The sequence below is a fragment of the Pseudoliparis swirei genome, chromosome 6, assembly GCF_029220125.1.
Source record: "Pseudoliparis swirei isolate HS2019 ecotype Mariana Trench chromosome 6, NWPU_hadal_v1, whole genome shotgun sequence".
Lineage (NCBI taxonomy): Eukaryota > Metazoa > Chordata > Actinopteri > Perciformes > Liparidae > Pseudoliparis > Pseudoliparis swirei.
The window spans coordinates 27,741,078-27,755,467 of record NC_079393.1 but is presented as its reverse complement, the minus strand read 5'-3'; the positions used below and the strand labels follow the sequence as shown (position 1 = coordinate 27,755,467).

General features: G+C 42.5%; 1 protein-coding gene across 2 annotated transcripts in view; it reads left to right on the top strand.

The window, feature by feature from the left end:
- Positions 1-13,041, top strand: part of LOC130194747 (anoctamin-1-like) — a 32,233-nt gene extending 19,192 nt beyond the window's left edge. For both annotated transcript variants that reach the window (XM_056415882.1, XM_056415883.1), the window contains 9 exons: positions 909-1,020; positions 1,127-1,184; positions 3,690-3,790; positions 4,484-4,626; positions 6,637-6,789; positions 7,474-7,526; positions 9,319-9,503; positions 10,591-10,696; positions 11,257-13,041. In XM_056415882.1, coding sequence (XP_056271857.1) covers positions 909-1,020; positions 1,127-1,184; positions 3,690-3,790; positions 4,484-4,626; positions 6,637-6,789; positions 7,474-7,526; positions 9,319-9,503; positions 10,591-10,696; positions 11,257-11,514 — 1,169 coding nt within the window. In that variant the 3' untranslated portion in view covers positions 11,515-13,041. The remainder of the gene's footprint in view (positions 1-908; positions 1,021-1,126; positions 1,185-3,689; positions 3,791-4,483; positions 4,627-6,636; positions 6,790-7,473; positions 7,527-9,318; positions 9,504-10,590; positions 10,697-11,256) is intronic.
- The last annotated feature ends 1,349 nt before the right edge of the window (positions 13,042-14,390 follow it).

The following is a 14,390-nucleotide window of genomic DNA, read 5'->3' as shown; positions in this document are numbered from 1 at the left end:
ACACACACACACACACACACATGCACCATTTTCTGAACTGGACTTAACAGGACATTTCCACCCTCCTGCCCCCCCCCACACACTTATGTCATTGGTTTTTGGAAACTATATTTTATCAACTCAACGTGTGCAGAGACAATGTCTGTTATCTCCAGACTCCTTTTGAGTCTTGTTTTCAGGTAAAGGACGGTTTCTGGAATACATTCAAAAGCTGGTTTTGACTGGGCCTGGTATCTTTTGAACCCGAAGAATCATAAAAATGTAATGAAACTGTATGAACTGTATTCCTGGTTGTGTTTTTGTGTGTTTCGCTTTGTGTCCTACGTACTTCTTGTCGTGGAGGAACAAGCTAGCCAGCTGAACCCTTTATTGCTGAAGTAGCTAAACTAAAATAACGGGTAAAGGGGATCCTACGCTACAACGTCTACGACAATAGTCAACGCTGTTTGTCGTGGATATCGATGAAAATGAATATCCCACAAAATCTATCACGTCATCATGAATCAGGAAGTATGAAGGCTCTCATTCAGGAGGCCGATGTTTGAGAAGCACTACAACCGTTTCCTTGACGTAACTACGTTATTTCCTGTAAAGACAGAGGCTTATTTTGAAGAGACTGTAGCAGGTTTCCGATTAAAAGGCACAATTATTCTTTTGTTTCTCGAGATATCGTGAGGATATGTTGTAGTAGGGACTATTTTAACAAAGGGAAGTTAGTGGGTCACTCTGGTACCATTTTATGTAATATTGCGCAATCACCTTTTGCTGGCTTGATCCGAGATGATTGTAATGATTTGATGTTATGACTTTGTGAATTCTGCTTTCGCGAGGTCTTCTATGCGTTCTCACAACAGGCTCTTCTGGCATTTCTGCGACGTATCAACCTTCAATGTTGTCTCTGTTTTTAGAGGTTCCCAAAACAGACAAGAGTTTTGAGGAACGACTCATCTTCAAGACCTTCATTCTCAAGTTCGTCAACGCGTTCACCCCCATCATCTACATCGCCTTCTTCAGGGGACGGTTGGTCAGCTCTTTGTGTTCCAAAGCGAGATGTTGTCATTCTCATATGTTGCAAAATGAAAAGACAGAGAACACTTTTCATCCCGCTCATTTATCCCTCCTGCAGACTGGTCGGCCGACCGGGCAGCTACCTGTACGTGTTTGAATCCTACCGAATGGAAGAGGTACGTTCTCCCTTTGACAAAAGCTCTCCATCGAAGTGGAGTAGTGGGAGCAGCATTTTCTGACGTTTCTGCCTTTACACACTGAAGCTGCGTTCACACCACAAGCGTAGCAAATCTTTCGCGCCATGAGAAAAGTCAAGGCACAGACGCGAGGGGTTGCGAATGATGAAGATTTTCGCGAATGACGTGGATAGAGCAAAGCGAAAAATGTGCCTCTTAGCTAAAGTTTAAATATATCTTTATTTTGAAATATTTCAACTTTGGTTGCGAAAGCCAATCAGCATTGAGCTGCTCCGCCGTTTAACTGCTGCTCTAGTAGTGCTGGAAGAGACAATTATTCAGATGTAGAGGTGAAAGTGACTGAGCTGTGTGAGCCTACGGGTGATGTCATGTATATATATATATATATCAGTGGCGGGCCGTGCATTTTCTATCTAGGCCTTCAATGCCGTCTTACTACAGCTGAACAACCTAATGTAAGATATTAGTTCACCAGTGTTCCGGTGCGGGGCTTTTATTGTTAAGGAGCAGACGGAAAAAGATAAAGTTGTCGTGTTTCTTGTGTTATTAAGTAACGTAAAACCCTCAGTTACACTGAGAATTTAGATAATCGTATCGTACACGTATATGTATATTTATATCGATGTATGTGTGTGTATTTATACACACACATACATCGATATAAATATGATGAAGATGAAAGTTCCTGTTTACCCAAACACATGACACAATTAATGAGTCTTTTCAATATGTCCCTCTTGTTCTTCACCTGTTCATTGTGCAGCTCCGTTGCCGCTTGTTCGTTGATCTGTAGATCCGAGTCGTACTCTGGTGTCTCGTTGCTGCCTCGGTTAGACAACTCAAGTTTGCAAAGCCAGTGTGGCTCCCAACACCAAATCGATCACATGCAACAGGCATCCCCAGCAGTCCGGTATGCAGAGCTTCTCGGAGTCTGAGCCATTGGTAGCGCTCGTAGTTGGAACTTTGAAAGTGGCGAACGAGCCCCTGTCCCGCCTGTGACGGGCTTTGTAGCGTCGGCGTCGGTCTTAAAGTTCGTTGAGAATGGCGTTATAATTATATCCTCGACCAAATCGATATATTCTCCTCCTTCCGCCATTGTGGGTTGAAGAAACAGCTTAGTAGTACGCGAATTATTTCGTTTATCAAATTCAGTTTCCTAGTTCTGAGGTTCTGCATATACCTGCCCATAGGACCCGCCTCTCAATATTGGTAATCCAATCAAAAGACGTGCAGCACTACGCCTGCTAGCTGGCTCCTGTGCCGTTTCCGGGGCCTTCTCGAAGGCCTAGAGGAGCCAACTCTAAAGCTGATTGGTTGACACAACATCGTCATTCCCATTCACTTGAAGCTACCAGCGCCCGCAATGTTGATTCTGAAGGCCTAAGGGCAGATGTTAGCCCCCTGGCAACACACGATGGCTGAATATGATTGGATAAAAGATCTAACATAAAGACCAGCCCTCCAAATCTCAACCTGGCGCTGGCAGCAGCGCAACTAAGAGGAACGCTATGAAATTAAGAGAATAACTCTTAATCTGGGAAATAATTGAATACATATTTGTGGGCAAATATATTTAGAAAAAAATATATATTCTGATGATGTTTAGGCCAGCAGAGAAGGCCTTGCTGGCCCTGACGGCCCGCCACTGATATATATATGATATTAATGTTATGAACTCAAACACGAGGGCGTTAGATTTTCAGACGTTTGTGGGATGTCCTCAACAAGTATAAAGCAGAACTAGTGGTTAGTTCTTCATGATGGATGAAGGACATGATAACTGTTTTCACGGAGTAAAGCCATGGAGATAAGCCCCGCCCCCTCTAAGCCCCGCCCCCTCTAAGGCGCGACTGAAGCAAATGATGCGAATAAACCACAAACTTGTCGGGCGAGTAAACTCACAACTCAATTCTCACCATTCATGCGTTGACTTTGCACGGGGTCTACTCGCTTTTGGTGTGAACGCAGCATTCGGGGGCGTGGCCAATAAATGGCACGGTTGGTGCAGGCAGAGAACCGACCAGCAGGTTCCCTACTGACCCCGAGCAGCGTCCGTCAGTCTGTCTGAGCTAAACTGTTTTAAGCTGTTTAGATTGTTTATCGAGCTTCCTGTCACTGAAGTGCTCTCAGGGAATATGAGTTCTCTGGTAATCAGTTGCGCAGTTTTTGAGTCAAGGGATTTGAAAGTGCCCCACCGCTCAATGTTAACTTTGGCCTGTGTGGTTCACGCTCATGGGTGTTTCCATGGTAACGGTGGGGCAGCATGGGCCAGGAGAGCAGCATTTAACAGAGCAAGCACACAGACAGAAAAACACAAATCAAATTACTCCAAAACAAGACACTATAATGCTTGTGAGTCAAGTCTATTCACACACATATTCACGCTACTTTGCATAAAAAAATAATAATCGAACAAACAAACAAAGAGCACCGTGTCTGGGCGTGCCTTAATGTTTGAGTGACGCTGTGCTCTGTTGCCTTCAGTGTGCTCATGGAGGCTGTCTCATGGAGCTGTGCATCCAGCTGAGCATCACCATGTTGGGAAAGCAGCTCATTCAGAACAACCTTTTTGAGATCGGCGTACCGTAAGTACCAATCAAACTGGTAACACACAAACCAGCAGCATTGTTTACACTAGGTTACCATGACTACAGAACATGTAAAAAGTGTTCTGAACCCGAGCTCGACACTAAAAACAACCCTCGAACCACTTATCAAAATGATGAACGGAAAAAATCGTTGGGTGACTTAACATAACACTGGTTCTTTGATGACAGAGTGAGGCGTTTCACTCTGGGAATCGCCTTGGCGTGACCGACTAAGGAACCAACACCATCGTACGGTCATGGAAAACCTGGAAAGGTCATGGAATTTTAAAAATGGTCATTTCCAGGCCTAGAAAAGTCATGGAACTTCATTATAATCAGAATTTCATTTACACTGAGTTTTAAATAATGAATATGCTTTTAAAAGAATGACGCTCAGAATATAAGCCGTTATACGCTCTCATACTCTCACATTTTTCATACTGAAAAGACATAAATGTTTATACTTTTAATTAAACTATTGTCTCTCATTCATTTAAGGTTATAAACTGTATGCTTTGGCATTGTCATTGTTCGTTTAAATACGACATTTTCTCACTTTTTCATGTTTACACCCAGATTTCACAAAATGTTTGGTCATGGAAATGTTGGTTTAAAGTCCTGGACACCCATTGGTCACCGTGTGTGTGAAGCCTGTACTACACACTTCATGTGTGTTTGTGCGTTCCTCAGAAAACTGAAGAAGCTGATTCGCTACATCCGGTCAAAGCGAGGCGCCTTTCAAGAAGAGGAGCGACAGAAGAAGCTGCAGCGATACGAGACGGACCACTTCCTGGAGCCGTTTGCCGGGTTGACGCCCGAATACATGGAAATGAGTCAGTACCACCCTGTGGGTCCTATGGACAAACACCTGGGCTGATGTTGAACTGGGCTGAATGATGACTCATCAGATCTGTGGTAGACCGCAGGAAGCAGGTTACAAATATATCCACACGTATCGAAGGTCAGAGGTCGTCACTGATCGGCGAATCTGGGTTTTCACTGGTCATCTTAGCTTCAACGGTCCTGACACCAGAGGCCAAAACTGGGGGTAGATCCAGGACTTAAACAGAATCATCCCACGCTTGGTTCCGTTTCATAAATGTAACGCTGTGTGGAAGTGGGCACTGTTACGTCCGGCCTAGGGGAGCCTGAGCGTGACAACATACGGGTCTCCCCACCTCCCAGATTAGGCCCAATCCGGCAGTTTTTAGTCAACAAAAGGTTTTTATTCGTGAACACAAGTGTCAACTGTTGGAGTTATGCAGCGACACACCACCTGGACGACGCTCACTGGAAGAAAATAGCGGTAGACTTCTACGTTACATTTATTAGCGTTTTATTCAGAAATCAGGATACAAGTAGACATCATGCATGGACCCCCCTCCTCAGCTGGGACCAGTGGCCCCAGCGCTGGAGAGAAGACCCCGGTTCGGAGTGTTCGGCCATTTTAAATAGCCGATCGGACCAGTTTTGATTGGTCAGGAGAAAAGGGGTGGGGTTTTCTCATTGGCCCTTGGTCCTCTGCTTCCGCCGTTGTCGCTCCTTCATTGGTTCTTCTCGTCTGCCAATGAGTGCATATGTTGTGAAAAGAAGTGTGAGAAGGGGAGATAGAATTCACATGTAGCTTCCTTTGTCTGAGCTGGGGAGTTTCCTAAAATAATCTCATCTCTTCCGAGGTGGGATGCGCTGGAGGTCATTTGTCAAAAGGAGCCCTTCACGTGTGTGTGTGTGTGTGTGTGTGTGTGTGTGTGTGTCAGAGAGGGGTCAGTGAGTGGCCTCGAGTGTCTAAAAGGAGAATAATGGCCACATCTGGACCCTTCCTATGCTCTGAGAGTATAGAGAGCTCTTTGTATGTGATCACCTCCGGAATGTGTGGATGCGGAGGAGGGGGGCTCACAAAACCTCACCAAGTGTCACTGTTATCTTTCTTTAGATCAGTCAGGCACCAGAGTGCTCCGCTGGAGATTTTAACTTCCATTCAGTGTTTTCCATCTTACACATAATATTTATGCAAACAATACTAGGCTGTGCTAAGCTATAATATATATTCTTTACACAACCATTCTTCAGGGGGAGGTCTGGCCCAAAATAACAAACAAAACAATCCGTGCAAGTCACCTAACTTGCCTAGACTACAAAAGGAACAAAGAAAGTACAGGTGTGTTACCTACCTCCCTCGCAGAAAACAGGGTTAAACAAAATGGCTCCTCCCCCCTACCGACGCGCTAACTAACCCCACCATCCACGAAGGTTGGAAGCTGGGGAGGAAGGGCCGGCAACACAGGTTCCTCCTAAAGAGCCGTTCAATTACCTGAAAAGAAAAGAAAAGCACAACACATAACACACGGCACCCCCTGCCGTCCTTAATAAAAGTGTATATTCTTCTTATTCTCAGGCAGGGAGGTGAACTACACTAATAATCCCCTTGACACTCTGGGTCATAACAGGCACGTGTAAACCGTCAGCATCGGGGATATCTCAAACATTATTATCAAGCACCAGAAAAAAAACAAGCGGGGATCTCGTTTATAGCTGAGATGTGCACAAAGCTCCCCAAAAATTATGAAAAATATGGTGTATTACGAGCAGACACAGTAGTTAGTAGTTGCTTTATTCGGCCATGATGGAACTCCGGTGCGTACTGAGCACGTGCGACACAGTTACTCAGAAGTACATTCAACATATGTGATCAAAATACCAAAAAAGATGGTATGTCCATAACGCAATACGAACATACTTAGAAGATGCTTATAACACTGTATCAATATAGTTATTATCACCCATAAACAAATCATAATGCTTCATAACAATGTTTTTGATATTCTGTCTTCCTCCATGTGTAGTCATCCAGTTCGGCTTCGTCACTCTGTTCGTGGCGTCCTTCCCTCTGGCGCCGCTCTTCGCTCTGCTCAACAACATCATTGAGATACGACTGGACGCCAAGAAATTCGTGACCGAGCTGCGAAGACCAGTGGCCGCGAGAGCCAAAGACATCGGTGGGTTACACATTCCTTACACATTTACACACATGAGTTTACTCGCTTGGCAAGTTGTGGTTTTTTCCTGTCATTCGTGCCTTCGAGGGGGCGGGGCTTTGAGGGGGCGGGGCTTAGGCTTATCTCCGTGTAAACAGTTATCATCTCCTTCATCCACCATGAAGAACTAACTACAAGTTCTGCTTCATACTCGTTGAGGACATCACACACACGTCTGAACATCTAACGTACTCGTGTTTGGGTTCATAACATCAATATCATATATATTTATACATGACATCACTCCACTCTGATTGGCTTTCGCAAGTCGACGTCGGGCGAATTTTTCACCTAAGCTGAAATATTTCAACTTTCCCTCCACTCAATTTGCGTGATTTCCATCATTCGCAACCATTCGCGTTCGTGCATTGACTTTGGGTCTACTCACACGAAGAATTCAACGCTTTTGGTGTGAACACAGCATGACCCTAACCCCATAACCCTAACCCCATAACCCCATAACCCCATAACCTTACCCCCTAACCCCCTAACCCTAACCACATAACCCCCTAACCCCAACCCCCTAACCCCCTAACCCTAACCCCCTAACCCCATAACCCTATGTTCCTGTAAATTCATCACAACAAACAGTTTCCTTCACTGTAGAAAGAGTCCAGCTGTTGATGCATGTTGTTGTGTCTACAGGTATCTGGTACAACTTACTAAGAGGGGTTGCAAATGTGGCTGTCATCATAAATGTAAGTAAAACATGACGTATTCATTTTATTCACCACATTGCATGTTGTGTACGAAGCAGGTATTCTTAATTGATTTGGGTCCATCCAACCAAATGATTTTCAAACACGCTTCATCAATTCAATTCAGTTTATTTTGTATAGCCCAATATCACAAATTACCAACATTTGCATCAGAGGGCTTTACAATCTGTACACATAGACATCCCTGACCTTTGACCTCACATCGGATCAGGAGAAACTCCCAAAAAACACAGAAAAAAAACTTTTCGGGGGGAAAAAGTGAAGAGCAACAGAGGAGGATCCCTCTCCAGGATGGACAGAACAATAGATGTCATGTGACCAGATGAACAATAGATGTCATGTGACCAGATGAACAATAGATGTCATGTGACCAGATGAACAATAGATGTCATGTGACCAGATGAACAATAGGCGTCATGTGACCAGATGAACAATAGATGTCATGTGACCAGATGAACAATAGATGTCATGTGACCAGATGAACAATAGATGTCATGTGACCAGATGAACAATAGATGTCATGTGACCAGGTGAACAATAGATGTCATGTGACCAGATGAACAATAGATGTCATGTGACCAGATGAACAATAGAGGTCATGTGACCAGGTGAACAATAGATGTCATGTGACCAGATGAACAATAGATGTCATGTGACCAGATGATCAATAGATGTCATGTGACCAGATGAACAATAGAGGTCATGTGACCAGATGATCAATAGATGTCATGTGACCAGATGAACAATAGATGTCATGTGACCAGATGATCAATAGATGTCATGTGACCAGATGAACAATAGATGTCACATGACCAGATGAACAATAGATGTCACATGACCAGATGAACAATAGATGTCACGTGACCAGATGAACAATAGATGTCACATGACCAGATGAACAATAGATGTCACGTGACCAGATGAACAATATATGTCATGTGACCAGATGAACAATAGATGTCATGTGACCAGATGAACAATATATGTCATGTGACCAGATGAACAATAGATGTCATGTGACCAGATGAACAATAGATGTCATGTGACCAGGTGAACAATAGATGTCATGTGACCAGGTGAACAATAGATGTCATGTGACCAGATGAACAATAGATGTCATGTGACCAGATGATCAATAGATGTCATGTGACCAGATGAACAATAGAGGTCATGTGACCAGATGATCAATAGATGTCATGTGACCAGATGAACAATAGATGTCATGTGACCAGATGAACAATAGATGTCATGTGACCAGGTGAACAATAGATGTCATGTGACCAGGTGAACAATAGATGTCATGTGACCAGATGAACAATAGATGTCATGTGACCAGATGATCAATAGATGTCATGTGACCAGATGAACAATAGAGGTCATGTGACCAGATGAACAATAGATGTCATGTGACCAGATGATCAATAGATGTCATGTGACCAGATGGAATCATCACAGAGTTACAACACACTCAATGAGTATGACAGAGTGAATAGTGTTACACAGCGTTACAGATGAAACATGAATGTCAGATTACAGTAATTACAGTCATTAAAGTGGAGACGAGGTGGAGACATTACTCCTGGTCATGTGTCTCAGGTGATGAGAGTCGAGGGTTCAACTCCCAGCCAGCAGATGCTGTTTATCTCCTGCACGAGTGGAATGTTTAACTTCAACCTGACACAGAAGTCGGTCCATTCCACACACACTAACTCCCATTTCCTCCCCTTATCTCCACCCCCCACCCACCCACCACCTCCCCACCCCCCACCAGGCGTTTGTCATCTCCTTCACCTCGGACTTCATCCCCCGGATGGTGTACCAGTACATGTACAGCCCGGACGGCTCCATGCACGGCTTCGTCAACAACACGCTGTCCTACTTCAACGTCAGCCACTTCCAGCAAGGCAAAGAGCCCATGGACCCGCAGTACCTCGGCTACCCCGTGGAGATGTGCAGGTGATGAACACACGTTTAGCTGATAAGACGTGGAATAAGTACAAATAATTTGAAGAAAAGAAAAAACGATAACTTGACATAGCTTGTAAATGTGACCCCGCCCACATTGCTGCACCTACAAGGATTCGTATTTATATCTGGTTAAATCATGGTTTACATTATAATCATATTGCACCAATCTTAAAAAACTAGCTTAAAAAGAAGAAAGATTCACTTTCAGTTTCGTGGTTTTCTATTCTATTATTTGGCCATGTCCAAAATCCTAACACGTCTTTGTTTTGCAGACAGATGATAGTAAAATACATTATTATGATATTATTATATGAGGCATATGCTCTATCAGCTCATGTGTTTGAGAGAAGCATGTCGCAAACTTTATGCAATGACAAAGTGACATCATTTTCAAAGAAATTCAGGTTTTTTTCATGATAAATAAATAAATATATTGACGACTACCAATAAATCTGGAGTTTTTGCGGCTCAGTTGAACATTTCATGAACAAAAGTCTCTTAAAATGTAAATAATTTGAGGACTACGGTGATCAGTGATAAATGATGTGTGAATCATAACCTTTCTGCAACCCCATAATCTAAAGTGGTCATCATGCAGATATGTATCACCATCTTTTTGTTTATACTTGATATTTTATTTCGGTATTTTTACAGAAATACAACCTTCAAAAGTAAGAATGCATAATAATAATAATAATAAAAGATAAAGATAAATTAAAAGAAAGTAAAAATTAACCATGCATCTGGCCACGAAGGGCCATAAGGGAACACAAAAATAAAAATGTTAAAGCAGGAAAATAATTATGAATAAGGAAGCAAAAAAAAAAGTATCACTTTCATATTACCTGTACATATTACAGAGGATCATTATCGGGTCATGCATCATTTAATAGGCCCAGCTCAAGTCGGACTCATTGAATCATTGATCAGAGAGAGTCTCGAGCTAAGAACCCCTCTGGGAGGTTACACCTTCATTTAATCCAGGAGCTTTCTGAGGTTGTGTGGAACTCTGGGTCACTGGATCACACTTATTAGCCTGAACCTTTCTTCAGAACCCATATTCTTGTCTCTCCAGGTATAAGGACTACAGAGAACCCCCGTGGTCAGACACCCCATACGAGATCTCAAAGGAGTTCTGGACCGTGCTGGCGGTCCGGCTGGCTTTTGTCATCGTTTTCCAGGTAAGATGAATAACGCATGAGAAGTAGGAAATAGATAAGCAAAAATAGTGTCAGATGATAAAGTCCTCTAGTCTCAAGCAAATGAAAACGTTTAAGAATGGACATATTAACATGAGCTCCAGAGGCCGATGGCAGCATCACAGCAGAGGGAAGTCACACTGACAACAAAGAAAAGATATCTAAGTGTAAGAATAGGTTGATGAATAGATACACAGTCTCCCTCATAATTACCTGAATAGCAGGGATGCAAGTGCAAGAGCACTGTATTCATATTGAGCTTTCATAGAAGTGTAGTCATATTAATATTATTTCTGTAATATAAAATGAAAGAATGAAGGGAAGTGTGAAGAAGGAAACACGAATAAGGCATTGAAATGACAAATTAATCTTATTTTTCTCTAAATGTATGTGTCACTACTTCCTGTCTCTGTGTCTGGAAGAATCTGATTCTAAAATCACGTGACTCAACTTTCCCGTGACTTTTACAGGCCTCGTGTTTTCATCATGAAATTAGAGGACAATAACCGCGACACAATTGTCCCGCATTGGTTTCCCTCCAGAACGTCGTGATGCTCATGAGCGACATCGTGGACTGGCTGATTCCAGACATCCCCAAAGACATCAGCCTCCAGATCCACAAGGAGAAGATCCTCCTGGTGGACCTCTTCCTGAAAGAGGAGCAGGGCAAGGCCCGGAACCTCGAGAGCAGGGGCTGGACGGAGGGTAAGGTGAACTGCAGCAGGAGCAAGAGCAACAACAACAACAACAGCAGCGGCGGCGGCGGCGGCGGCGGCCACGCGGTCACTCAGCCGCGTTAGGGTACGCACGCCAACAGCACCAACAGCCTCTAACGCCTCTTCCTTCAACCCGAACTGTTTCATGTTCAGAGCATTCCAACCACTGGGGGAGCAGCCGGCCGATGAGGTGCGAGGTGAAGGCGAATGTTTTGGGGCCAAATATGTCGCAATGTGCACGAAGAGTTCTGAACCCGCGTCGCAACCAGTACGCACGCTTGTGGATGAACACAGGAAGACGTAGCTTTTAGCTTTTAGCGCGTAGCTTTTAGCTTTGCGTGTGTAGCTTTTAGTGTGTAGCTTGCTTTGCATGCGTAGCTTAGAGCGTGTAGCTTTTAACACGCGTAGCTTTGCACACGTAGCTTTGCACACGTAGCTTTGCGTGCAAAGCTTTGCATGCGTAGCTTTGCATGTGTAGCTTTGCGCGCGTAGCTTTTCATGTAGCTTCGAATGCGTACCTTGTAGCTTTGCGTGCGTAGCTTTGCACGCGTAGCTTTGAATGCGTAGCTTTTAGCTTTGCGTGCGTAGGTTTGCGTGCGTAGCTTTTCATGCGTAGCTTTGAACGCGTAGTTTTGAGCGCGTAGCTTTTCACGTAGCTTTGCGTGCGGAGCTTTTCACGTAGCTTTGTGCTCGTAGCTTTGCAAGCGTGACTTTGCAAGTGTGACTTTGTACGCGCATAGCTTTTCACGTAGCTTTGCATGCGTAGCTTTGAACGCGTAGCTGTGGGCGCGTAGCTGTGGGCGCGTAGCAAACGTATTTGACAATAGGTCGGCGAGTAGCACTCGCTCAGAACCTCTAAATGCGCATATACGATCTATATAATATGCGTATAAGAACCTGTGAATGTGTACTCACTGTATATGGACTTTTAAAAATGAGTGAAAGGTCCGAGGATGTAAATGAGAGCTGTCACACACGGTTTTCTGTTACTAAACTTTGTAGTTTCAGAGAAGAGAGATTTGGCATGTGTTTATTAATTTAGCAAGCGGCAGCTATTGGAAACATAAAAAAGGTAAAAGTGGTGTGGAAAAAAATAAATAAAACGATGTGTTGCATCAACATATGAAAGAGGCGTGGTCAGAGTGAGTTGAGTGCCAATATTTGACGCTGTGGGAACGAGACTGGACTGGCTCATTTTTGTACTTTGATATATCATCTGCACCCAAAAAAAAAATGCTGACTCATTTCTCTATGTACATACACACTAGGATGTGACTTTGCTACATATTTGGCTCCACAGTGTAGCACAGCGACGTGAACGCATGTGCACTTTTTCCTTTTCAGAGATGATTGGAAAGTGTGATTTGTCAGTTTTCTAATAAGAGTTGTTCTGTATTAGTTCTATATTCTTAAAGTCATACAATTTGCCTACAGCTGTATTTTGGTAAATAGACTTGTTTTACTCTCCAGAAATGTTTCCCAGTATTTTTAATTTTAATTCGCTATGACGCGTGCACTGTGAGCGAAGCAATGATGCGGTCTCTCCTGCTTAATACAATGTGGAGGCGGGTGTCCGTGTATACTCTGAATAAATATTGTATTTCTACAGCATCTTTTACTCAAGACAGTATGATTCTGTGCTTCAATCATTTATGTTACCACAAATAGACACCTGTACCGCTGGATGAACTCTTGAGAAGGATGTTCTCGAATAACATGCGTATACGTGAATATGAAGTGAGTAAAGAACAATAAAACACTTCATACACCATGTAGTCATAATGACAACAATGTACGATGCACACTCAAAGTTTTATTTAAGTACGTTGCGACAAATGTAACGACATTTCTCAATCAGGGTAAGAAATTTACATCTTTTTTAGGGAGCAACTTTTGCCCCCAGTGACTGAAATCCAGGGGCATTTAAAAATAAATTGGGGGCACTTTGTGAAATAACATTTAACCGTTGTTCCAAAAAAACATATATACTTATTTAGGCTTACAGGATATGAGCAATTGTCATAGAAATGGCCACAATAAGACTAATAGGCAGTAGTTTACAGATTCAAAATAGTTAGGGTTTTTAAACACAAAACAAACAGGAAACATAAATCATATTCAATGTTATTCTTATTTCTTTGTGGTTATTTACTGTTATTCTTTCATTTTAAAAACTATTTACAATTATAACTTATTATTTTTTATTTTTTATAATTTAAAATTATATTTATTGATTGTTGTGTGTGTAGTGTACAGGCAATACAGATAGGACACACACAACAAAGAACAAATACAAAAGTCTATTAAATTATCATAATTATTAGAGGAAGTTATGGGGGCATTTGTTGCCCATCTTAGTGATATCAGGGGCAACAGATTTCTGAGGGGCAGTTTTGCCCTTTGCCCTCGTGTATTTCTGACGCTGTTCTCAATACTTATGTTGCTTTGCTAAAGTACCTATTTTACAAATTTGCCTCTGAGGATTTTACAATCCGGAAAAATCCCCCAAATGGGTTCTAATGACACGTGAAAATGTCGTGCTATTTACACTCCTTCCCATGAGATGGGGCTGAACACAAGACACAAGGGCTGCAACAATAAAGGCGACTGGAGTGTACAAAACACAGCACAGCAGAGAAAGGATATGCGTTTGAATATTGTGTAAATCAAACAATATTTGGAATATTGCGTAAACCAAACAACAAATATTTAATCTTGCTCTTTTTTGGGATTAACCATATTTAAATTATTGCTTATTATTATATGCACAAGTCACAATTCAATAGAGGGAAACCACCATTCGGTTTCAAGAAGGATGTAAAAAGTAATTACAATTAAAACGGTGAGAATGGTTAAAATATATATGTATATATATATATATGTATATATATATGCATATATATATATGCATATGCATATATATGTGTATATGTTTTGTATATATGTATATGTATAATATA